Source organism: Notolepis coatsorum, assembly GCF_963971535.1.
Source record: "Notolepis coatsorum genome assembly, chromosome: 18".
In the NCBI taxonomy this organism is placed as follows: Eukaryota; Metazoa; Chordata; class Actinopteri; order Aulopiformes; family Paralepididae; genus Notolepis; species Notolepis coatsorum.
The window spans coordinates 37,760,720-37,787,633 of NC_140182.1; the positions used below are offsets into that span (position 1 = coordinate 37,760,720).

Genomic DNA, 26,914 nt, shown 5'->3' on the forward strand with positions numbered 1-26,914 from the left:
CTTTGCAGGGCTAGAACTTTTTAAATTTTATTGCTAAATTGACATTACTATGGCCCATTCAACATCGATTATCTATCGTTCAGGATGTAGAAACGTTTTACTTTTTCATTCATAGATTCATACGAAAATACCGTCTAGAATATAAATATGTTTTTATCATTTTCTGCAGTAATTCCTAGAACGTGAGATAGGCATAAACGCATATAGATTATCAAATGCCGTTTGTTGGCGATACACGCTATATTAAAGATTTCAACTGTACATGATCCTAAACGTTATGACTGATCATGTGCGGATGAACGGCGGGGGGGGGTCGTTTATAATTCCGTGATCGTCGGTAAATGCTTTATGTAGTATGGGTGATATATTGAGCAGAGCAGTTTGCATGGATAATAATAAACAAACGCGCTGAAAATGACGTCAGTGTCCTCTTACCGTTCGACGATGAGACTGGAGGAAAAAGATCCCACTTATTTGACGGCGATCTCCTAAATCCATTTCCGGTTTGTATAATCATAAACAACGGCCAAATCGTATCGATTATTGCGTTATGGCAGCGATCGCTACACACAGACGTGTGTATACAGTCCCGCAACAATATGCGAGTGCCGGACGCATTTCCAAGACGCACCGAGATCGACTCGTCCATTTCCGGTTTGGCAACTCGCCGATCATCCACCAGGGGGCAGTATTGAAGCGTTGCAGAGTTGTGCATTGGGGAGGCTCCGTGAGGGAATTATGAATAACATGGCGAAAAAATGAAATATGATCTCAATAACGTCGTACGCCGTGGATTGGCAGAATTCGCATGAACTTGAAACACGTCGTAAGCCGTTTCCGGTGTGGGATGTGTTAACCAGTCGGTTTGGTCGACCAAGTTATTTGTTATTTGCTTCCAACTTAATACCAAGATTAGAATAAGTCAGAGGTCTGAATGGAGAGTAGAGCAACTTAATACCAAGAATAAGTCAGAGTTCTGAATGGAGAGTAGAGCAACTTAATACCAAGAATGAGTCCGAGGTCTGAATGGAGAGTAGAGCAACTTAATACCAAGAATGAGTCAGAGGTCTGAATGGAGAGTAGAGCAACTTAATACCAAGAATGAGTCTGAGGTCTGAATGGAGAGTAGAGCAACTTAATACCAAGAATAAGTCAGAGGTCTAGGAGAATCTACCGTGGGAGCAAAATTCACAAACGGCCCTCTTCTAGAGCCAGTTCTGGGAAAGCTCGAAGAACGCTCTGTGCTGCCACTGGTCGCCAGTAAAACACATTACTATCACGCTAACCTGTCAGGTCAAGGTGCTGATCTTATTGGTGACCAGTGGTGGCAGCACCGAGCATTCGTCGACTGAAGGATTTGAAAGGAGACTTCGGAGAGAAGAGGGTAATTTTCCAGAGCTCAAAGGGCTGTTTCCATGGTCCATTATAATGGTTTGTCCGTTCTGGGCTACTGTAGAAACATGGCGGGCTCCGTGCTCCATATGTAGATATTAGGGATGGGCATGAGTAATCGATTATGCAAATACTCGCCGTTTCAACTGATCAAGCGTTTTTTTTAAGATACATTTGCATAACTAACTCGAGTAATTCCCATCCCTAGTAGATATAAAAGGACTCATTCTAAGGTAACGAAATTACAACAATTTCTATATTCTGTGATTATAGGTGATTATACACTAATGAAAACATACTTAAATATTATGTTCCATTTTCTGCCAATAGATCCCCCTAAATCTTACACACAGGTCCTTTAAAGCTCAGGCTAAAGCCACATTCCCATCAGCAAACAGCCGTTATGTCTTAATGGGTGTAAGAGAAATTAACTTGTTAAGAGCATAAACTTCCCATTTAGTTCTAAACAGGGCAAAGGGGGTGTCTCACCTTGAGGTGGTAAAGTCTCGTTTACCAGGGGACTAATGATGGACAAATGAACGTGGTCTGAGCCCCGACTAGGTACTGAGCTGCAGGCTGTAGCAATTTACAAGCAAGCAGAGAGTCATTTCATACCAAGGATAATCTTTCCTGTGAAAAATTGCACAGCAATAAAATAAAACGTGACTTCATTCTCTATGACCGTTAGGTTTTATTTAACAAAGTGAGAAATGTGGATCTGCTGGATTCTCGTGAAATTCGACAGCAGTTTATGGGACCATCCATCGATAATCCCTGCATTCCAGCGTTCCCTTTCCTTTTCTCTCTCGCTAAACACATTGGCGTTAGTGCGGCCTGGAGACCACTGTTCCTCCGCTGCAGTCAACAGGCTCAGGCTCAGGTTCAGGTTCAAGGCCCCCGGGGGCCTTTTCATTACTAAGCCCTGGTGTTCAGTGTTTGAGAACAAGCTCAGACCAGCCTCCTCCCCTCCACCTGTCCTGCAGCTGGCCCGGCTCGGCCCCCTCCTCTGACTCCGATTTCCCCCAGAAATAACTCCTGGAGGAGGTTTGCGCTCCGTGCCAGAAGAACATGAAAGCAGCTGACTGAGAGAGACGAGACTGAATCTTAAAAAGTATGCCCTTGACTTTTGTTCTCCTCCTCCTGCTCCTCCCTCTCCCCCTCGCAGTCTTCCCAAAAAAAAGATGAAAGGATCTGAGGTGTTCCTCCCGGTCGACTTTCAATTCTCCTCCCGACGCATTTTGTGCAAAGAGCGAAGGCGCCGGATGAAAGAGAATTAACATCCAACCGGTCTTGATGCAACATCTCAGTGTTTCACAATCAGCCGACTGCAGGACTGCGTGCTTGAAACACTGAGGCCACGTTCACACTGCACACAGTGCTCGATTCACATTCATTACTCCAGTGTGAACTGGTCACACTCCTGAACTGACCCACAAATGCGCAAATGAACAATAGCGAAGATGGACGTAAACATGGACACTGAAGTCACAGTTTATGGTTTAAATTTACAAGTTGATGTGCAGTGGAGGCCAGCTAATTGGTGAGCAGATGATAATGGGGGCGAGGAGGAGGTGAAAGAGACATTTCTTTCTATATGCTTTCAAACAAACAGACTGGTTATAAGAAGTCCCCTCAAGTTTTCATTATAATATTGTGGACGGTCCAGGTCGACCGTGCATCAACCTCGCTCAGCCTCGCTCAGCCTCGTCAGCCACCATCTTAGGTCGCTTTCACACAGGGGCTGTTTGGTCCGGATTATCGGACCAGAATTCGATAGTCCGGTTTTTCGGGTTTGTGTGAATGCGCGTCGAACTCGGTCCGCGGACCAAGCAGGCGAACTCTGGTCCGCCTGAAAACGTAGGTCTCGGTTCGCTTCATCGGACCAAACACGAACCAAATATAGGAAGTGCTAATTATTACCACTGCTCGCAGCATTCAATGCAAAACAAGCACACTGCATCTATCTCTCTATCTATATATCTATATATCTCAAGAAGGAAGAAAAAACGCGGCTTATTATATTGTTATTATTATATATATATAACAATGTGGTGTACAAGTTGTTTAGCGAGAGGATGGTGGTAATCGGCTTCAATAGAACAACTCGCCTCCGCTGATCTGGAGCCAGGGCTCGCAGTCCACACACAGACATACACACACACGCGCGCACACACACAAGGGCTCGCAGCCACACACACATTTCCACTGTCCAATAGACGAGCGCCCTTTTCGACCGCGTGACATTGTTCAGATAGTTTGGTGCGCCTGACAGATTGCTATGTGAACGCAGGCGAACCAAATGAAGAATGCAACAATGTTGCAACTTCACCACCAGAACCGCACCGAGTCCACCAAAACTATATGTGAAAGCGACCTTAGTATCACATACCAGGCTAAAACTTTTACCTCATTCTGAGCCGTCGATCTTTGACCAGATTTGAAAAAGTTCTCTCTCTTGGCTGGTAAAACTGAACAACTAGCTCACATAGTTTAAGGAAAGTAAGAGCACTCTCTCTCTTCCCCTCTATCACTCTCTCTCCCCCTCCCTATGCAGAGAGAGGGGAGTGAGAGAGGAGAGGGCCTGGTGATATAATGAGGAGTAATGGCGCTGTCTCCTTGGTGATCTGACCTTGTGCTCGATCATGCTGCTGATCTCTGGCAGGAAGTTCTGGAGGATGATACGGTGGAGGTGTCGGTCCTGCGGGGAGGTTTTGTCCTTGATGCTCTCCGCCAGGCTGACCCACTGCTCCTCAGTATCACACACCAGGGACCAGGAGCCCCGCTCACGCTCTGGCAGGTGGGGGGGAGGGGGAGGAGGAGGAGACAGGAGGAGGAGGCGTCAGCTTATTCATTCTGAGGAATCTCTCCACCACGCTACACGTGAGCAAGACAACACTATACTCATTGCATTGTTGGTTCCCAGTGCGGGGTTCAGGGGAGCTTAAGGGGTTAAACTGCTATTTTAAAATGATGATGAGGTATTACGTATACCGTTTATTGTTTGATGTATAATACTGAATCTACAGTGTATACATATAGTATATAGTCTATTGTTTGATGTATAACACATGTCAAGTTAGACCGCGCTCTCAAGATTCGACACTGGGTGCTGAAATCCCATTAAGTATTATATAAAAAAGAAGCAGTGAAGCTAGACCAGCACTCTCAGGTTCAAGTATTTAATGGCAGCCTGAAACAAACATGTTTCGGAATTACATAGCAAGCTGCACTTAAACAGCAAGCTATAACACTGACGAAGGAATATGTAATTCCGAAACATGTTTGTTTCAGGCTGCCATTAAATACTTGAACCTGAGAGTGCTGGTCTAGCTTCACTGCTTCTTTTTTATTTGATGTATAACACTGAATCTACAGTGAGTCATACATATAGTCTACGGTCTATTGTTTGATGTAAATAATACTGAATCTACAGTGAGTCATACATATAGTCTACTGTCTATTGTTTGATGTATAATACTTAATCTACACAGTGAGTCATACATATAGTATACTGTCTATTGTTTGATGTAGATAGTACACAATGTACAGAGTGATAAATAAGATTAGATATTCCTTTATCGATCCCCTTGGGGAAATTCAGGCATCATAGCAGTATGGGGGAGGGGTACAGGTAATATAAGACATGGTACAGGTGACATAATTATAGTACAGTGGAGAAGTTCATTAATCAATCATAAATAAATAAATATAGACAACTGTCTATTGTTGCCATGCTGTCACTGTGCAGTCTATGTGAAATGTCTTGTTGTCACAGCACCGTGTTCGTCAGTCTATATTTTGAAAGTTGATTGATGTCTTGCCACCATTAAAGGCCTTTGCTTTTTGGACAAGCTGCTTTGGTATATAAGAATTTGTTCTTAATTGCTTTTTTAAATAAAGGTTAAATTAATTAATTAATTAATTAAAAGCAAGGCAAATGTCTGTATAAACTGTCTGTATTAGTCAGAAAAGGTGTTTCTGGCTTGGATTAACAGAAAAAGGGGTAGAATAGATGATAGGAAGGTGTAAATTAAGCTCCACCACGTTGTTTGATCATCGTCGTCACCGTCATCATCATAACACTTGAGGGAAGATGTAATTGCTTTGTGGTTCACAACGGTGTGATCCGTCTCTGAAGAAAGGAGTGAATGTTTTCTATTCATGGTTATCGTCTGTTGTCGTACCTCTGGCTGAGTGCAGGCCGTCAAGTCCGTTCTCATTCTTCACTTCACTCTCCACCTCCACCTCCTCACTGAAACAAACAACACAGCTCCTTTCATATCAACACCACATGCAGGCCGTCGGTGTATGTTATCTTGTGTATGCATGTTGTTGGACCCCAGGAAAACTAGCTGCCGCTTAGGCGTCAGCTAATGGGGATCCGTTTGAATAAACAAAACCTCCTCACTGAAACACACAACACCACCTCCTCACTGAAACACACAACACAGCTCCCTACTGAAACACACAACACCACCTCCTCACTGAAACACACAACACAGCTCCTCACTGAAACACACAACACCACCTCCTCACTGAAACACACACCACCACCTCCCCACTGAAACACAACACAGCTCCTCACTGAAACACACAACACAGCTCCTCACTGAAACACACACCACCTCCCCACTGAAACACAACACAGCTCCTCACTGAAACACACAACACACCTCCTCAGTCCTCACTGAAACACACAACACAGCTCCTCACTGAAACACACAACACAGCTCCTCACTGAAACACACAACACCACCTCCTCACTGAAACACAACACAGCTCCTCACTGAAACACACAACACACCTCCTCACTGAAACACACAACACACCTCCTCAGTCCTCACTGAAACACACAACACAGCTCCTCACTGAAACGCACAACACAGCTCCTCACTGAAACACACACCACCTCCCCACTGAAACACACAACACAGCTCCTCACTGAAACACACAACACAGCTCCTCACTGAAACACACAACACAGCTCCTCACTGAAACACAACACAGCTCCTCACTGAAACACACAACACCTCCCCACTGAAACACACAACACAGCTCCTCACTGAAACACACAACACCACCTCCTCACTGAAACACACAACACCACCTCCCCACTGAAACACAACACAGCTCCTCACTGAAACACAACACAGCTCCTCACTGAAACACACAACACACCTCCTCACTGAAACACACAACACAGCTCCTCACTGAAACACACAACACAGCTCCTCACTGAAACACACAACACAGCTCCTCACTGAAACACACAACACAGCTCCTCACTGAAACACACAACACAGCTCCTCACTGAAACACACAACACAGCTCCTCACTGAAACACACAACACCACCTCCTCACTGAAACACAACACAGCTCCTCACTGAAACACACAACACAGCTCCTCACTGAAACACACAACACCACCTCCTCACTGAAACACAACACAGCTCCTCACTGAAACACACAACACACCTCCTCAGTCCTCACTGAAACACACAACACAGCTCCTCACTGAAACACACAACACAGCTCCTCACTGAAACACAACACAGCTCCTCACTGAAACACACAACACACCTCCTCACTGAAACACACAACACACCTCCTCAGTCCTCACTGAAACACACAACACAGCTCCTCACTGAAACGCACAACACAGCTCCTCACTGAAACGCACAACACAGCTCCTCACTGAAACACACAACACAGCTCCTCACTGAAACGCACAACACACCTCCTCACTGAAACACACAACACACCTCCTCACTGAAACACACAACACAGCTCCTCACTGAAACACACAACACAGCTCCTCACTGAAACACACACCACCACCTCCTCACTGAAACACACAACACAGCTCCTCACTGAAACACACAACACACCTCCTCACTGAAACACACAACACAGCTCCTCACTGAAACACACAACACAGCTCCTCACTGAAAAACACAACACAGCTCCTCACTGAAACACACAAGTTGACACAACACACCTCCTCACTGAAACACACAACACACCTCCTCACTGAAACACACACCACCTCCTCACTGAAACACACACCACCTCCTCACTGAAACACACAACACACCTCCTCACTGAAACACACAACACCACCTCCTCACTGAAACACACAACACACCTCCTCACTGCAACACACACCACCACCTCCTCACTGAAACACACAACACCACCTCCTCACTGAAACACACAACACACCTCCTCACTGAAACACACAACACAGCTCCTCACTGCAACACACACCACCACCTCCTCACTGAAACACACAACACCACCTCCTCACTGAAACACACAACACACCTCCTCACTGAAACACACACCACCACCTCCTCACTGAAACACACAACACAGCTCCTCACTGAAACACACAACACGAACACACCTCCTCACTGAAACACACAACACGAACACACCTCCTCACTGAAACACACAACACCACCTCCTCACTGAAACACACAACACCACCTCCTCACTGAAACACACAACACCACCTCCTCACTGAAACACACAACACGAACACACCTCCTCACTGAAACACACAACACGAACACACCTCCTCACTGAAACACACAACACCACCTCACTGAAACACACAACACCACCTCCTCACTGAAACACACAACACCACCTCCTCACTGAAACACACAACACCACCTCCTCACTGAAACACACAACACCACCTGCTCACTGAAACACACAACACGAACACACCTCCTCACTGAAACACACAACACCTCCTCACTGAAACACACAACACACCTCCTCACTGAAACACACAACACCTCCTCACTGAAACACACACCACCACCTCCTCACTGAAACACACAACACCTCCTCACTGAAACACACAACACCTCCTCACTGAAACACACAACACGAACACACCTCCTCACTGAAACACACAACACCACCTCCTCACTGAAACACACAACACGAACACACCTCCTCACTGAAACACACAACACCTCCTCACTGAAACACACAACACGAACACACCTCCTCACTGAAACACACAACACCACCTCCTCACTGAAACACACAACACGAACACACCTCCTCACTGAAACACACAACACCTCCTCACTGAAACACACAACACGAACACACCTCCTCACTGAAACACACAACATGAACACACCTCCTCACTGAAACACACAACACCTCCTCACTGAAACACACCTCACTGAAACACAACACAGCTCTGTTCATCAACACCAACTCTCCAAGATGTCTCTATAAACAATAAAGCTGATTAATAATGAGCTCTATTGACATGATTTGTAATGCATTACATTACATACAAAGCTCTATAACAGAGTCTCAACAAAGACCAGTGGGTGAAAACAGAAGCCGCTGCTGAAATACAGAATTCGTTAACTGGAGGATTTGAAAGGAGACTTCGGAGAGAAAGCGGTAATTTCCATGGTTCATTATAATTGATTATAGCCGGGTGGTGTGATAACAGGAAGTTGCCGTAAAAAAAAAAATATTATTTCGAAACTAAAAACTTAAATGTTGTAGACCATCTCACAGAGGTGGAAAATTCCATTTAAATAAATATGATGTATAGGACCAGTGTTTCCAATGTTTTAGTGAATAGCTGATTTAAACGTGATAGGTCTTGATTTAGCGAGCTAAAACTAACACCGGGGGACTGCATAACCCATTTAGACCGGATGCTGCGTTTGTGTGTATATACCTTTAAGGCTGGATGCTACATGTGCGTGTATTTAGCTTTAAGACCCGATGCAACGTCTAGGTCATTTCATACAGTGTCGCCATTTTCAAGGTATGAGAGTAATGAAAAGCGCTGTGATTAGCTGAAATACATGTGGGGGGATTTTAATTAGCGTATTATAAAAAAAATTAAAATGAACACTTTCAGCGCCAGACCCGACATTCTCGGGTTATCTCGCCAGCGGTTGAGCGCCAGAACCCGAGAAATCTCGGGTTTTCAATCGTTTTCCAATTTTTTCTTTTATTTGATTTTAATATTCTATACAGTCTCACGGACCTCGGTGTATCATTGGGACTCATTCTGAGACATCGAGATTGCAATGCCGGCCGAATCATGCTAGGTGGCAGTATCTTATATTTGTTGTTTATAGATTTTTTTTTTATAAATGTCAATGCACATTATAGTAAATTAATGATGTTCAAATAAAAACCCAAGTTGTAATATATCAAATGGTTTTCATTTCATGTTTCTACCTGCTCCAGAGGCTGAGATATAAAAGGTTTTAGTGAAGATTGACAATTCTGAAAATCTTTCCAAAAAACCCTCAGGTTTTAAGAGATTGTGTAGAATAATTGCATAGGCGTTTTTAGCAGGCGTTTTTAGGTCTAAATGGGTTGTAAGTGCGGCTGTCGCCGTGTTTAACACTAGATATCGTTAGCGGCAATGTCTGGCGCATCGTGGGGTAACGGAACGTAGACCAATCTCAGTCACTCTTATTGTCTGGGACCAAATTCGGTCACGCCCCATTTTGCGCGAAATCCAGGCTTTTTTTACCGTCAGCGTTTGGGAATTTCATGTCGACAGGTAGATGAAGTGAAATTATACTTATTTTAGAATATATATATCAAATTTCATGAGTATTCATCTATATTTAGTCATCTAAAGACTATTAGATATGATATAATGTACCCGTAAAAAGGAATCTCTAGAATGTGTTTTGGGCGACGGTGTTTACGGAAGTGCGAGAGCCTCTCAGGTTGACGTTATACTATAACTTACACAACACTTTCTGTTGTCAGTAGATGGCAGCACTGGTTTAAAATTAAAAGGTGAAAATGTGAAAACTACAAAATGGATACAATTCCCAAGACCATTAGCACAGGTCACAGGTCACTGGGACGAGTCTATTCTTTGACGCCATCTGAACAGCGTTAAACTATTAATGGAGCCCGAGTACAGTGATCGAGAATGGTCACCCAATTATCTTAACAAAAGTGCATCATTAGCATTATATTTATTGTCTAAACGGGAACATAATGGTACAATTTAAGATTTGAATGTTATCCGCATATAAAGGACAAATAAAACATCGTTAATTTGCAAGAAACCTCTTACAGCGGCGCAGGGTAAGTTATATTCGCTATTGTTATGAAAATGTGATAGAATCCTATAAAAATGTGGACGCATTTGGTCACCGTGACGTAGATCGCCAGGACTGATGACATCATAACATGGTGGGGCAGCCATACTTAATGCAGTCCCCCATTGAGACAGACTACCTGGCCAACGAGTATCAGGTCATTATCCCTGAAAGGGATCCTCTAGTTCTACCAGTCGAACTTCAAACTAATCTCTTTTTCAACTACCAGTTTCTTTTCTTTGGCCTGTAAATTACAACTTTTAAATCTCACAACTTTTATTTTTATTTCTACTAACATTCGTGTTACTTTTTATTTATGTTTATTTTGTTTGTTATTTTAGGTTTGTAAGAGATTTAGTTTTATGTTAGCCCCTTTCGTGACTGTGATGCACCGAGTGAATCCACAGTCACTCTCAGGTGTACCGCGACCAGTTTAAAAAAGAACTACCAAGCGTGATCGGGGGGCTGGGGGTGGGTCAAAAATATATCATATATGAATTTCAAAGATACCCAGCGTACAATATGGGTTTAACACATCGTTACAGTGGGGTCTAGAAGCTCGGAGTTGCTAATAAACAGTTTAAAACATTGTTACAAAACGAGTGGTACTCAGAGCGAGCCGTGCATTTCCGCCATTGGTGTCACCGCGCATGCGCACCAGGCAGCCAAAGGCTGGTGATATGAGAAAGGGGCAGGACTAGATAAGCATTTGCTTCCTTCTGCTCCTTCTTGAACTAATTTGTTTATAATTTAATGAAGAATGTAAGATTTCATTTAAAAACACTTTCTTTAGTTTATCATTTTTATTGTGTTTTTTATATGGTTGATTGTTCGAGATCAAATAAACTCAACTCAAACTCCCAGCTTTCCGTGACCATATGGACCCTGAAGAAATTTTATGGGGTTCACTTGCGGAACGCATCAGAACAGAAACCAGGCGTTTGACAATCTGCACATCCATCATCATGATGTCACAGTACACGCCTGCGGAACACATGTGTGCAGCTGTACATTATATCACACTGCAGTGTCTCTCTGGAGAAGAGTTCCTGATGAGCCACAGGAGGACACAAGTCACACAACCCATTAAAAAGCAGTTAGTTTTTTTTGTTGTTGTTGTTGTCTAACCATGGCTCATTCTCATCCAGTTTCTTCTTCTTTGGTGGTCTTCCCCGTTTCCTTTTCTCTGGTGGTTTGACCTCGGGGGTTTCACTGTAGCGGAGACATCACGTGAGGAAGAGAAGAAGAAGAAGAAGAAAAAAAGACTTTTAAATTACAGGTCTTTAACAAGAGTAACAACCGATGGACTGACCTCTGTAATTAACCCTTAAAAAGGGCCTGTAAACACGTCCGGGTGTGAAGCTATTACTGTTGTTACACATGTCGTTGCCGCCCACCGGGATTAGCTGTAGAAAACTGGCTATGATGCGTACAGCGGTGTAAAAATAGCGTGTGTGATGTAATGACTGCTGGTGTAAAGACCACACACAGTGTTGCTGACAGCGGTTTACCTGAGCTTCTCTGTTTTCCTCTTGACGGGCTCCTCTTTGTACATGCGGGTACCGTAGAAATACCAGTAGAGGGCGCCGCTGCCATCCTGCCCCAGAGGCTCCACCCGCAGGCTGTCAGCATCCAGACCCTGGATTCCAATAAGGCCACGTGTCATTAAATAATAATAATAATAATTCATTACATTTATATAGCGCTTTTCTAGACACTCAAAGCTCCCCACAATGTAGGGTGGAAATGTCCTCCTTCACCACCACTGGTAGCACCCAACCTTGGGCTACGCAGGCTCAATGGCTGCCATTAGGGATGTCCCGATCCGATCACAGGATTTTCAGAAGATCGGGGGGAAAATATATTTTTTTATATTATTATTATTTATTTTTTATTCAACAAACATGACGATGTTCACGTCTTAAACTCATACTGAGGCCTTAGTTTTGGTTTTAAATTACATATTCATTTATTTATGCCCAGAGCAGAAGAATTTGCCAAAACAAACGGCTGCTTTCACTTTCTTTTTAGGGCCGTAACGTAACGTAGTGCTGTCATCAGATCAGAGAGTGGGAGCCTCGTGTCGGAGTCAAGATGGATAAGCTAACAGATAAAATAGTAAAGGGAGAGCTTTTGAAAAGTTCCCAATGCGTCTGGGAAAGCTGCATTTTCGAAGCATTTTGACCGCAGGGAGAACGCTCGAGGAGAGGGGAACAGCGCTGAAGCCATCAACGGTGGATGATGCAATTATTTTCATCCACAGCGCCCGCAAATGAACAGCGGACCGGAGTGGTTCATTTGTTGTTTGTTCTTTGTTCTTTGATTTAGCCGGTTGGCGAAAGTTTGTTTGTTCTTGGATTTAGCCGGTTGGCGAAGTTTTGTTAACGTTGTTCAACACAAGAGGTTTTTGTTGCTGACGTGAAGTTCATCAACAGCGAAGTGGTGAGTCCTGATTTATTCAAATTAATTGGCTGCTGGTTTATGAGTGTTTTCGGTATGCTTTTGTAAGTTGTGTCATGAATCATGATGACATTCATGTTTTAGTCTGTGTCTGCAGTGTGGGGGCATTTAATTGTTGCTGTTCAGCTGTTGTTAACCGTGGAGCTATGTCGTTATTCGCTTTGTGAGGATTATCGTCAGCGTTTCAGACCAAAATGGAGCAAATCAGTACGTAAGTCGAACACTGTGAATGTATACTAATGTGCAAACAGATTGAAACTTTGAATATTTCTCGTATGAAGGGGCTCAGGATGAATGTAATGTGAGCCACCGCGCTCAAGGCGGGGCTATTGAGGCAACACAGGGGCTTGTCTCGCTTCGCCAGTTTCTGACAAAAATGAGTCAAATTGGTTACTAATGTGAAAGATCGTATGCCTCACATTCACCCATTCACACACCGGCGACAGCAGAGGAAATCGTGCAAGGTGCCAACCTGCTTATCGGGAGCAATTAGCGGTTTAGTGTCTTGCTCAAGGACATTTCCGACGCGCTGCCTGGAGGAGCCAGAATGAAACCGGGAACCTTTCCGATTACGAGGCGACTGCTGTACCTCCTGAGCCACTGTCACTCGCATTACCAGTTGTCCTGTTTCTCCCTGACGTTACGGTGTAAACAGAATGCATGTAGCAGAGTCGTGAGAGGGAGGGTTAAATGCCACTCAGTGTGCAAAGCATCTTTACATCGAGTCTCACTCCATTCTGCACAATCAAAGTCTGCAGTAATAAAATTCCTGCTTCATCTCCGCTTAAAAGTCTAGGGTGGATATAATGTGTGGAATCGGCAGGGTGGTGCAGTGGCTAACACTGTTGCCTCACAGCAAAAAGGTCCTGGGTTCAAACACCAGAAGTCTGCCTTTTCTGTGTGGAGTTTGCATGTCCTCCCTATGTTTTGCGTGGGTTTCCTCCAGCTACTCCGGTTTCCTCCCACACCAAAAGCATTCCTGTCATTACCCTTGACCAAGGTACTGGCATTACAACTGGAGTTGGTCCCCGTGCACCGCACTGTGTGGCTGAACCACTGCTCCTAAATAGTTGGGTGGGTCAAATGCAGAGAATGAATTTCCCCAAGGAAATTAATAAAAGTAAACTGATTTGACTGTGTGGATAGTGGCTAGTCGTGTTGCATGATAGTACCGGTATATACTTTTACTAGCCATCTACCTATAGCCACTAGCTATCTACCTAGCCACTAGCTATCTACCTATAGCCACTAGCTATCTACTTATAGCCACTTCATGCTAGTAAAATAGACCCATTTGACTGCAATTAGCAAGCTAGCGTTAACAGTTTTATGTTCCAGTTGATACAACACAGCATCGCAACCAAGAGGTAACGTTAGCGACCAGCATGCTATGTATCTTGGCTTTGCTAACCAAGTTTATTTCACTAGCACAGTGTTGTAGTACTGGAGTCCGAGTGCTGGACTGATTTTCAGGACTTGTGACTCGACTTGGACTTGAGCACTGATGACTCAAGCATTGACTGCATTCGGACTCGGAAGATGCAGAAGAGGACTCCGACTTGTTAATTGATAAATCGTTATTTTTTGGTAATAGGCCCTAATCATTTGGCATAAGATATTGATGGCTAGTGCATTTGTTTGGCTATTGTGTCGCAAAGTAAATAAACTCCCTTTGTGACGGTGACCGCTGTGTCATTCATGTTTAATGTAGACCTTTTTTATTTGTATGTCAGCTCTTTGACTGCCAGAGTGGACTCAACCTTGATGACTTGGACTCAGACTAGGGTAATGGGGACTCGACTCAGACTCAACTGAGGCTCTTCTTTGGTGACTCGGACTCGAACACTGGGGACTCGAGAGACTCTACCTTGAGATTTAGTGACTCGACTACAACACTGCACTAGCATGCCAGTGGCTATCTCTAATAACGTTACAATCACAAAGAGGGTCTATGACCATAGTATGTGTGTGTTAAAAGCATGCCGATGGCACTTGGTCTTTCTCGGACCGCAAGGCATTCTGGGTGTGTGCTCTACACCAGGGCTTCTATCCTCTCCCCATGACAACACTAGCAGCTAGCAAGCTTATAACTAATGAGGTTACCCGGAGAGAGAGAGAGGGGGGGGGGGGTGATCTAGAGAGAGACTATCATGGTCAGGAAATTAATGTTACTCTGCAATTGTAGTTCTTTCAAATTGAGCAAGGGTAGAGCTAAGTGTCATTATGACATCTGGCTGCGCCAAATTAGCACATCTTGCTGCCGATGTTTCTGAGCAGAGATGGCTTTGGCCACACAGGGAGCAATCAATCAGTTATGCCTCAGTCTAGTAAATGAGTGTAACGTTGCTCTGGGGTGGAATTCCCCTGTGAAGCCGAGCTGGTGACACTGAACATCAGCTGAACACGAACAGCAACATTCTGGCAGTGCTCTGAAAAACGTACGTAGCCACTAGCCAGGCTGCTGGCGGTTTACCTTGAGCAGGTCGAAGACATCTGCGGCATCCAGCCGGTAGTCACAGAGCCGGTGGAGCAGCTCCACCTGAGTGCGAGGAGGCAGCTCCTCAAAGGGGCCCTGGCGCAGTGGGTTGGGCTTCCCCTCCTCCAGCTCCCAGCGGTAGTTGATGATGTCGTCCAGGTAACCGCTGAAAGCCTGGGGACTGAAGGGGGGGAGGGGGGGTGGAGGAGGAGGAGGAGAGCGGGGATAAAGAGAGAAAGAGAGAGGTGTATTAGGTCCATATGTTGCTCAACTCCATCGTTAAACTGTCGGAGATAATGACATCTTCAAAAATAAATGATTGAGTCGTAAAAACGAACATGTTGTCTGGTTGTACAACTTGTACCAGGGATTCAGGCACAGCTTCAGTTTGACAGCCTTGAATTCAACAGGGAATGAAGTGAATAGCTAGTGTATTTAAATCCATCATCCAACACCAACCATCCATTTGTTTTCCATGTTTCCTCTCGTCAAAGACAAAATGTCAAAGGGAACATGTGTTCTACATGGAATACAAATTAAGGTCATTAAAAAAACTTGATTGGTTGTTGATTTGACTAAAACAACAATACGTACATTAGTTAAGATACAAGAACATTCCTCTTTCAGTCCAGTGAGATCTGTCAACATAGATATATCATCAACTCATTCACTTGTAAACGCTGTTCTAAAAGAAAGTGTGCTCTGAAAAGACAACAGACAATGTCTCAATTTCAACTGGCCTCCCATTGTAATACAGCTTAGGAAACTATTCACACCACTGCTGCACTGGACATGGTGAAGAGAGGAGGAGACGAGGAGAAGAGAAGAGAAGAGAAGAGAAGAGAAGAGAAGAGAAGAGAAGAGAAGAGAAGAGAAGAGAAGAGAAGAGAAGAGAAGAGAAGAGGCAAGAAGAGAAGAGAAGAGAAAAGAAGGGAGGAGAAGAAGAAAGGAGGGTAGGAAAGGGGAAGAGGAGAAAGGAAGAAGAGGAAAGGAGAGAAGGAAAGAAGGAGAGGGGGAAAGGAGGAACGAAGGAAAGGAGAAACTGAGGAAAGGAGGAGAGGAGGAATGGGGGGGGGGACTAAAAAGAGAGCAGTTATTTTGAATCCACGTGTGTTTGTATCATTGTTACGAGTGGGAGCTGGTAAATAAATGTTTGTTCCGGTTCAGATCTGGCCGATTAATCTGCACCCTTCAGTTCCTGCTCTGATGAGCAGAGACAAGGCCCGGGGCAGACGGAGCATCAGCGCTACAGAACAGAGGAAGAAAGAGAGAGAGGGGGGGAAAATGGCTTATCTTGAAAGAGCAGTGTGCACTTTTCACACAGCTGCAGTCACCCCCTCCCCTCCTCCCAACTACCCCATCCCTCTCTCTCTCCCATTTCTTTCCCTGCCTCTCTCGACCACCCTCCCTCCCCCGCTCCGGCGGAGCGTTTAACGCGTGTGGATGAAAAGGGCAGCTCTGTGAAAGGCCGGTGCCGGCTAGCCACCCCCAGGATGCCAGCGGCTGTCCAGTCCAATAAAGCAGGTTGTCCTCCCGTTACTGCCTGCCTGGCTGGAGAAACTGGATCATTCCTGCCTCCCTGCTCACCGGCTGACTGGTGCCACTGTGCCGTCTGCTGGTGGTGGTTTATGAGGAGGAGGAGGAGGAGGAGGAGGAGGAGGCCTTGCAAGGGATGAAACACCCATCTGGGTCTGAATAACAACCCCAACACTCCCACTCACCTATGGTGTAATCAATCGCACACAGGGGAAGAGGATTTCTGTGGCCGATGAGCCGTTGTTTTTATTGGTAACTCACCCCGTAGCAATGTGTGATTTCACCACAACGACCCACATTTACACACCCTGAGCAAATTCTGACTCGCTCATCGTCAGTGAGTCAAGATTCCCCCGAACGCTGTGGGTGCAGCAGCAAGCAGGTTCTTCCTCCTGAGTGCTATGACTAAAGCCGGCGCAGATGGAGACACAATATGGCGCCATCTTAGGAAAGACGCACATTACATTTAACACAAAGGACACACACACACCGCCTCCATCTCTGGAAGAACTGCCTTCTCTTTTAGGGCTCCATACTCTTGAAACGTCCTTCAATGCTTTAAAGTTTGATACTCTTCCAACCTTTGGACAACTTATAGCTTTGATTAATAACCATTGTATGTCATTTTGTAATTGCTTTTGGTCTACTTTTCTTGTTTCCTGTTTTTATCCGTCTCTTAACTTTACTTTATCGTGCCGATTACTTGTTTTCATCTTTGTGTTATTCTATCTCTTTTAGTTGTATACTAGACATCACTGTGAATGAGGGAAATCTCATCCCTCAAGTTTAAATAAAGGTTGAATGAATCTCATTGACTGAGTCCAGTTAGCCGGCAGCACTTTGCCTAAAGCCTCCTCTAAACATTATTCTATCTTGGGGAAAGTGAAGAACTAGGCCAGTATGAAACCTGTTGTCTCACACTGGCCAGCGCGGTAATGGTTTAACAGGATTCACGCCACACGTGGGCGTACCTTAATTTTCCAATCCCAACTGTTGCTTCCCCCAATTAAGTAATTTAATAAACCTCCAGCCCGCTTTCTTTTCTTGGTCCTCCAATCACAACTGTTGCTTCCCTTGTAGATCAATTAGTTCAGTGCTTCTTCACGCAACACTTTGGCATGACACGGGCTGTCATGGCAGACAATGTGTGTGCATGAAAGCGTGATTCGACTCTTAAGCGTGACGCGGTTCTTTGATAGAACGGAGGTCAGCGAGCTCAACGGTCTGTGAACACCTGTCGGATCACAGCAGTAGAAGAGCTCGACTTTAACCTGAGTGAAATGCGGACACAGAGAGAGAGAGGAGTGAGGCTACGTCTGGCGACTGCCGTACACAAGATATATTTGACTGCAATATCAGGCAAGACCACCACAAATAACTTTCCCCCAGACCAATAAAATAACATGTTAGCCATGTTTCCTGTCCAGCATAGTCCTTAAAGGGGAACTCCAACATTTTGGGAAATTAGCTTATTTAACATCTTCCCTGGAGTTAGACAAGAAGATACATACCTTTTTTGTCTCTGTGCGTGCATTTAGCTTTGGGAATAGACGCTCCGTTAGCATAGCTTAGCTTCATCACTGGAAGTGAGGCAGATCCGTAGCCTTACAGTGCCTTACAGTGTATTGCAAGGTCTGACATTGACCAAACTTGATATGCATGACCTTGGTGGGCTCTAGGTCAACTCCTGAAAAGGGGGTCAATGTCAGACTTTGCAATCAAAAGTTAGGGGGCTAATAACCCTTGCCATAATATCAGTGCGCCCCCTAACTTTTGATTGCAAGGTCTGACATTGACCCCCTTTTCAGGAGTTGACCTAGAGCCCACCAAGGTCATGCATATCAAATTTGGTCAATGACAAGAGGTAAAAAAAAAGGTATGTATCTTCTTGTCTAACTCCAGGGAAGATGTTAAATAAGCTAATTTCCCAAAATGTTGGAGTTCCCCTTTAACACATTTGGGGGCCATTAAATTTCCCCATTTTTGTTCTAGCACGGCCAGGTTTTCATTACATAGTTTCACTGTGTGTCACCTTGTTTGTAGAGCTAAATCTATATTTTATATTATAGCTATGGATACAATACCATGGTCATTTGACAGTAAATATCTTCCGTTCAAGATGCAAAAAAGAATAATTTTTTTTCATGAATACGTTCACACATTATCCTGTGGTGAATATAAGTATAATTTCGGAATGATCCGGGCTAATTCCTGGGAGGCTGGTTATAGGGCGCAACGTGAATTCTACTAAAACCATTGGCGTTTCGTCCCTGGACACGCTACTATTTCCAAATCAAATGCATATGATAGGCATTATGTTTCATCATGAATGCAGCTGAAATTGACGTCAGATTGTCCTTATTTGATTGCCATCTGGTCCACGACATAACCCACCACAACATATGGATCGGGGATCCCAAACACGATTCAATGCGATCGAGTGAAGCCCTACCCATTACTAGAAAAGTGTGACCGGAGACATTTGAGTGTAGCACCCGGTCTGGAACAGGGTTTACTGCACTCTCGATACTGCCTACTAGCAGGATCTGGCCGGTACTGCACCCTCGGAGTCCCAGTATGCCTTTTAACGGCAACATACAGGTCCCTGACATTGAATAGGATATTAAAATCGGAAAAAAGGGAAAACGATCCAAAAATGTATATATACGTTTATGGCCCTTAACACATTGGACGCCAGACCGGCGATAAGTCGGGTTAACTCGCCATCGCTTGAGCGCCAAACCCAAAGAAAAGTCGGGTTTTGGTCATTTCTTTTATTAGCTATTTCCATTCATAATCCATGGAGGGAGCCTGATATTAGGGAATGGGTCTGAGATCGCAAACATCAAATACCGCCGCCTAACGCCTTGCGGCCAGTATTGCACATCCTTGGAATATCTCTGGCTCAGCCTGTACGTCGATCTAAAAAGTCCGGTCCGGGTTTTCCTAGTCGGGCAGTAGTAACGTTTATAACACATGGATTGGGGAGAATCAAGCACCGCTGATTCATGTACTTTGGTGGATTATGTTGGCAACACGTTCGACATCAATACTTGGAATGGCGATCAGATAATTGGAATATTCTTTTTGCAGTACATCCTAGTCAAGGTAAGTGCTATATGGTATGAATCTTGCGTTGATCCGAGCCAGGCCACGTGAGCGGATCGGCGAGGCCGAGAAATCCGCTCTTCGCTCTTTAAAGCTTGGTCCGCTCCGCTAATCGCTCATGTTGACCCCGCCCCCAAGTCGCTCTCCGCTCGCTCCCCGCTCACCTTGAATCGAGCGCTCCCTGCTCCCCGCACCAGATCGCTCGGCATTTTATTTATTTTTTTTTTTTGGAGCATGGTGTAAATTAGCTCAAACTACAACAGTCTACACCCCCTGGGCCCCTTAACAATTGTTTGTATTGAGCCGCGTTGTAATTGTACCCATTCTGCAATGTTAAATAACGTTGTTTATCCATTCACTAGCTCTATTAAGCGATGATAGGCTAGCCGAGCCACAATGCTATGGTCGCTGCCATTAACGTTAGCATGTAAGCTAACGACAACAACAATGGCGTCGATACTTTTTCTAACAGGAGTGAGTGAAGGAGGAGGAGTGAAGCCTGAACAGGATATCACAGGTTCACCCTTCTCATTGGTTGAAAATGGCCTTCATGTTTGTACATCGCCATCTGTTGCTTTGGCATTGTACTGCATGTATATTAACATCAACAGTGTTAAACCACTGTGAGCGGCCTGGAGTGGATTGGAGCGGAGGAGAACTCTCGCTCCGGACGTCGCGCCGACTCATTTTAAAACCCACTCCTCGCTCACGTCAAAACCGCCCGCTCCGTGCCCCGCGCCGCTCACGCTCCGATCCGCTCACATGGCCTGATCCGAGCATGCCTTCGTTGTAATCCGAAAGTGTTATTGTAACGCTACTGAAGTAAATCCATTCATCGCACAGACCGATGTTGCTGTAGCATGTGCGATATATATCTCGCACTGTACAGCCCTGTATAATATTTAATATAGTTTTAGCACTGCAAACACCGGCATGTATCCACATTCATTAAAGTGCTGGCACACAAGCAGGGACCGAAACTAAAGCCCGCCGCCCGCCAGGGGCGGTCTGTTTTTACCTTTGGCGCATGACACTTAGAGGGCTGCCCGCCGTGTGGCGTGTAGACGTGTAGTTCATAACGATACTCTTGTGCGAGTACAGATTATAGCCGCTCGTCTTTTTTTTCTCCGCCGCGAGATCGTTAAAAAACTACAAGTCCCACATCGCACTCAAGTCAACGGTCCAATCACAGTAGAGTGACGTGACTGGTTTCATGAGAAAAAAAGCAAATGACCAATCGGAAGCTATCATTTGGCTTGTTTACTTCCATCTGCTCTAGTCTATATCGGACCTCCAAGAGCTAACGTTACTGTTTAAACAATGACCCAGTCAACTATTCACTTTTAGTTTAATACATGACGAGGCATTGTCTAACGGTATCTAGCTGGCTAGCTACTGATAGCTGCTGATATCAACAAATGCTCCAGCAATAGTCTACTCGAGTGCATAATACCTCCGTTCCCTCGTTAGCTAGCTTAGCTAGCTCACGTTGATCCATCTGTCCCAGTAAACTAAATTGTCTTAACGTTATCTACCGGGCTAGCAGTAGCTACAGATAGCTCCCGATATCAATGTCTTATAACATTGATTGAATGCGTATTCTAGCTGTTGAATGTGATTTGACAAAAGAACGGTAACGTTATAAATAGGTCCAGCTGCATCGCCGGAGAATCCTTGCATGCTGAATGTAGGGTCTAGCTGAATATAGGGTCTAGCTGCAGGGCCGGAGAATCCTTGCTGGAGCTGGAGGCTACTCAAGTATACACACAGACAGTGGAGCTGTTTGCAGATAGCAAGCATTTTGACTTATTGCGTGGTGGCGATGTCTCGCAGATAATACAACTACAAGTATGATTATATAATATATATTTTATTTAAAAAAAAAATTATATAAAATATATATATATTTTTTTTAATCAAAAAAATGTTGGCAGGTAAGAAATATGCTTGGCGGGTAGACTCTTCCCATCTACCCGCCACTGGCCGGTGAGTCAAAAAGTTAATTTCTCTCCCTGCACACAAGGCCATACGGCCCACAGCGCAGCGTTTCCGTTAGCCGGTAATTACCGGTATTTGACCGGCAAAATCTGTTGAAGTCCGACATATTTAATCTCTCCGGTCTTAATGTCAGGTGAAAATAATTCCCTGAGTCTAAGCACAATTTGATTATTTGAATTGTATTAAAATAGGCTAAAATTAAATAGCCTATGCGATGAACGAAACGATCATTACATTTGTTTCCTCGTTGCTTCTAATAATGACAACGACGTTGTCAGCGAGAGCTTAGTGCTGGGTGTGCGAACTTTTGTGAAGCTGCAGAGCCGGAGCAGCAGCAGCACAATGCAGTATTCCAGCAGTACTCCAATTCAGCCATTTTCAATTCAATGTTGGGTGGGGGGCGCTGCTGTGCGGTCCCCAGAAAAGAGCCAATAACAGCTGAATCAGCTGCTCTGCAGCGCCATACTCTTTGCAAATAAGTCGTTGCGAGGTGGAGAGAGTCGTCACGGAAACCCACGATAATGTTGCCGTCTCTCTCTGCCAAATTTCTCAGTTCTTCGCTTGATATAATTAATACAAATGTCCAATATAACGGAATTCGTTAGCTCATAAAAATGTGATTATAACAGACTGTTGTTTATTAATGTCGGGCGACTGCCCACAGACACCTATTTGATTTAAAGTCGGCTGCAGCACGAGTCTCGGGACTTATTTTATTTGGAATATAATGACTTTATACGCAAAAGTAGCCTAGTTTTAAGTAAAAATATTATAAATCTACATGCCTTGATGATGTCATTCTTTTGTTTTGTTGTCATTCTTTTGCCTATCAATTGTTTTTAAGCTCAATAAACTCTGACCGGAATGTCTCTCATTTGACCGGTAGATTGAAATCTACCGGACACTGAGGCCGGCAACAATTTTTTCTAACGGAAACCCTGCCACAGCGACCTCTGGCGCTGAACTAGTTAACCGTTGGCGTCCAATAAGGTATATATACGTTTATGGCCCTGAAAGTGTTAAAGGGGCACGTCGCCAAAAAACATAGTTTTGCACATAATCTCAAGGACATCACAAAACTGTAAACAGTTTTGCACACATTCATTTAGTTTGACAGTTATTGAGAGTAAATGAGTTTGAATATGGCCACCAGTGAAGTCATGGGGACATTGAATCTTTGTGTTGTGTACAGCTCCATGAAATTATAAGGTAGAAGTCCCCTGTAAAATTTCCATATACATAATTTCATGGAGCTGTAATTAACACAAAACAAGGATTTAATGTGCCCGATGACATCGCCGGTGGACATAATCAAAATAATTTACTCTCAATAATTGTCAAGCTAAATAAATGTGTGCAGAGCAGTTTACAGTTTTGGGATGTCCGTGAGATTATGTGCAAAATAAAAAAGCATTGTTTTTTGGTGAAGTGCCCCTTTAAGACCGCTCTACTGTCTGACTCTGCAGCTGCCGCCGGGCACCACCACACCAGGTGGTAATGATACAGGCAGGAAGGCACCCTGTGGTGAGGGAGTATAAACCACTTACGTGATATCGTTGCGCTGGTAGCATCCCTGCAGCAAACAGGCAATGAGGTCACCCAGGAAGTCCAAGTCCTGCTCCGACAGGGCCTTCTCCAGCTCCTGCACACACACACACACACACACACACACACACACACACACAAGGGGGAAAGGTCAGAGGTCAGATGGGTGTAGAGAACAACAATCATATCTGTAAGCACTGTGTATTCAAATTTGGATTTTGCCACAGTGTTGTATGTAGTCAGAGCCCAAAGTGATGCTTACTGATAGCTCAGTGTTGAATGGTATGGACGTTGTGAATTTAAAAAGTGGTTCCTACCAGAGAACCTTTAGTTGATGTGTAGATATCGAAACGGCTAATTGGAAGAGCCACGGGGGAACAGAATAGCCTGTAGGTTAAGGGGCGATATCTCAACTCTAAACCGATGCATTGAACAAAACAGAAGTGGAGTAGAACAGTGTTTTCAGATTAGTGTACGTAAGCTCCGTGTTCAAACGGTGTTGCTCGGTTAAAAACTGGTGTTGGTGTCGACGAGGTAGATTGGTGGAGGTAGTAGTCAGTCAGCAAGAGGCGTGGAAATCACAAGTCTCTGAACAAGGGCTCCTTGCCTAGCCAGCGGCTGGTTGGCTGGAGAAAACGAGGTTCAAGTTCAGCCATGACCTCTCTCCTGCCTGGCTTTGTGCATCGCCCATTGAGGTTTTATGAAGCGGCAGTAACGGGCAGAACAAACTCTTACAGCCCTGACAGCACCAAGGAGAGACGGCAGTAACGGGCAGAACAAACTCTACAGCCCTGACAGCACCAAGGAGAGACCGCAGTAACCAGAACAAACTCTTACAGCCCTGACAGCACCAAGGAGAGACGGCAGTAACAGGCAGAACAAACTCTACAGCCCTGAAAGCACCAAGGAGAGACGGCAGTAACGGGCAGAACAAACTCTACAGCCCTGAAAGCACCAAGGAGAGACGGCAGTAACGGGCAGAACAAACTCTACAGCCCTGAAAGCACCAAGGAGAGACAGCAGTAACGGGCAGAACAAACTCTACAGCCCTGAAAGCACCAAGGAGAGACAGCAGTAACGGGCAGAACAAACTCTACAGCCCTGAAAGCACCAAGGAGACACAGCAGGTAGCAGGAGCCTCGAGCCACGGCACCGTTGCACCCCTCCTCTCCTCCACTGACCAACCACACCACTACCCAGCATGCCTTGCTCTACACCCCCCCCCCCCCCTCCCAGGATACCCAAAGACCCTCAGGCAGAGGAGAGGAGGAGGAGAAGAGAGGGGAGGAGGAGAGAGGGAGCAGGAGGCTGAGGGCAAAAATGCAAATGCAAGTGCTCCATCAGCCAAGTGTCCATTCCACTCGTAGCCCCTTTCCCAGGATGCAAAGCAGCAACCCTTCAGACTGAGAAGCAGAGAAACAATCTGCCCGCCTGCAGCTCACGGCTGACCACTCCCTAACGCTCACGGCCCGAGCGCCCCTCACTCCCTCACACGTGCATACAATTCCACTACTTAGTACTTAGCATAATATAAAATCCCCTCCCTTCTTCCTCCACCTCTAGGAAGAAAAAACTAACAAACATGGCTGACAATCCAGAATTAACTGAAGAGCAGACAGAAGGGAAGGACCCTGGAGGGTTCCGTTTCACTGTGTGATCTCACTCCTCTCCTCTACGCCTCTCCAAAAGGAACCTCGATGAGCTCACGGGGTCACCAGAGGTCAGCGTACACACCTCCCTCCCGGCCGCGAAGAGGAGAGGGACGGAAACCAGGAGCCGACAAGTCAGCGCCGTGAAAACAGGAGGGGGTGGGGTGGTGGTGGGGGGGGGAGGGGGAGGGAGAGGGAGAGGGAGAGGGAGAGGGAGAGGGAGAGGGAGAGGGAGAGGGAGAGGGAGAGGGAGAGGGAGAGGGAGAGGGAGAGGGAGAGGGAGAGAGAGAGAGAGAGAGAGAGAGAGAGAGAGGTTGAAAAACAGTGTAAGATGAATGTTTCTGCTTGAGGTTAGGAAAGATGAAGAGGGAGAGAGAGAGTAAACTAGCCAGGTCCTGCCTCTCAGAAGAGCCAGGGTAGAGACACGCCGGAGGAGGCAGCGTGGAGACGATTCTTATCTAGAAGTCCTATTACTCAACGGAAAGCAAGCTTCATTAGGCTCCCTGAGCACATTTTAACGACCAATTTAAAAAGCTATTGATCAATCTGCTTGCAAGTGGTGAATGAGACAGATTCTAATGGATCTACGGAATAATTCAATATGAAGAAGCTCCGGGTAGAGGGTTCACTCTTACAGGAGGGGCCACGTTAAACGTCACGGTAGAGGGTTCACTCTTACAGGAGGGGCCACGTTAAACATCACGGTAGAGGGTTCACTCTTACAGGAGGGGCCACGTTAAACATCACGGTAGAGGGTTCACTCTTACAGGAGGGGCCACGTTAAACATCACGGTAGAGGGTTCACTCTTACAGGAGGGGCCACGTTAAACGTCACGGTAGAGGGTTCACTCTTACAGGAAGGGCCACGTTAAACGTCATGGTAGAGGGTTAGCTCTTACAGGAGGGGCCACGTTAAACGTCACGGTAGAGGGTTAGCTCTTACAGGAGGGGCCACGTTAAACATCACGGTAGAGGGTTCACTCTTACAGGAGGGGCCACGTTAAACATCACGGTAGAGGGTTAGCTCTTACAGGAGGGGCCACGTTAAACGTCACGGTAGAGGGTTAGCTCTTACAGGAGGGGCCACGTTAAACGTCAGGGTAGAGGGTTAGCTCTTACAGGAGGGGCCACGTTAAACGTCACGGTAGAGGGTTAGCTCTTACAGGAGGGGCCACGTTAAACGTCACGGTAGAGGGTTCACTCTTACAGGAGGGGCCACGTTAAACGTCAGGGTAGAGGGTTAGCTCTTACAGGAGGGGCCACGTTAAACGTCATGGTAGAGGGTTCACTCTTACAGGAGGGGCCACGTTAAAGCCCAACATCCAGGTTAAACCCTACTGATCAATTATGGGTAGTTTACATCATTGGTATATAATTTCATTATTTATTTTTTTCCATTTGACACCGGAAATGCCACTCCGAAAGAGTTAAAAAGGTCCACGCACGAATAACATGCACGCGCGAATCAAAAAAGCTTATCAAACGCCGACATCACTACAGGTGCATATTAATGAGCCGAATCAAAAAGCTTATCAGACGCTAGCACGGCCGTGACGTCACTTCAGGAAACGTATGCCTTGCCCGTCCGGGTCATAGTACTACTCGATATATGGCGCTGGCTAACGTT

At 45.3% G+C, this 26,914-nt stretch overlaps 1 protein-coding gene across 1 annotated transcript in view; it reads right to left on the bottom strand.

Moving 5' to 3' along the window:
* cecr2 (CECR2 histone acetyl-lysine reader) overlaps window positions 1-26,914 on the bottom strand; it is a gene marked incomplete at its 5' end in the record, with an annotated part of 141,413 nt that overhangs the window by 47,664 nt on the left and 66,835 nt on the right. Inside the window, 6 exons of the mRNA XM_084335160.1 lie at window positions 4,022-4,182; window positions 5,577-5,644; window positions 11,644-11,727; window positions 12,027-12,154; window positions 15,449-15,632; window positions 23,641-23,735. Coding sequence (XP_084191286.1) covers window positions 4,022-4,182; window positions 5,577-5,644; window positions 11,644-11,727; window positions 12,027-12,154; window positions 15,449-15,632; window positions 23,641-23,735 — 720 coding nt within the window. The remainder of the gene's footprint in view (window positions 1-4,021; window positions 4,183-5,576; window positions 5,645-11,643; window positions 11,728-12,026; window positions 12,155-15,448; window positions 15,633-23,640; window positions 23,736-26,914) is intronic.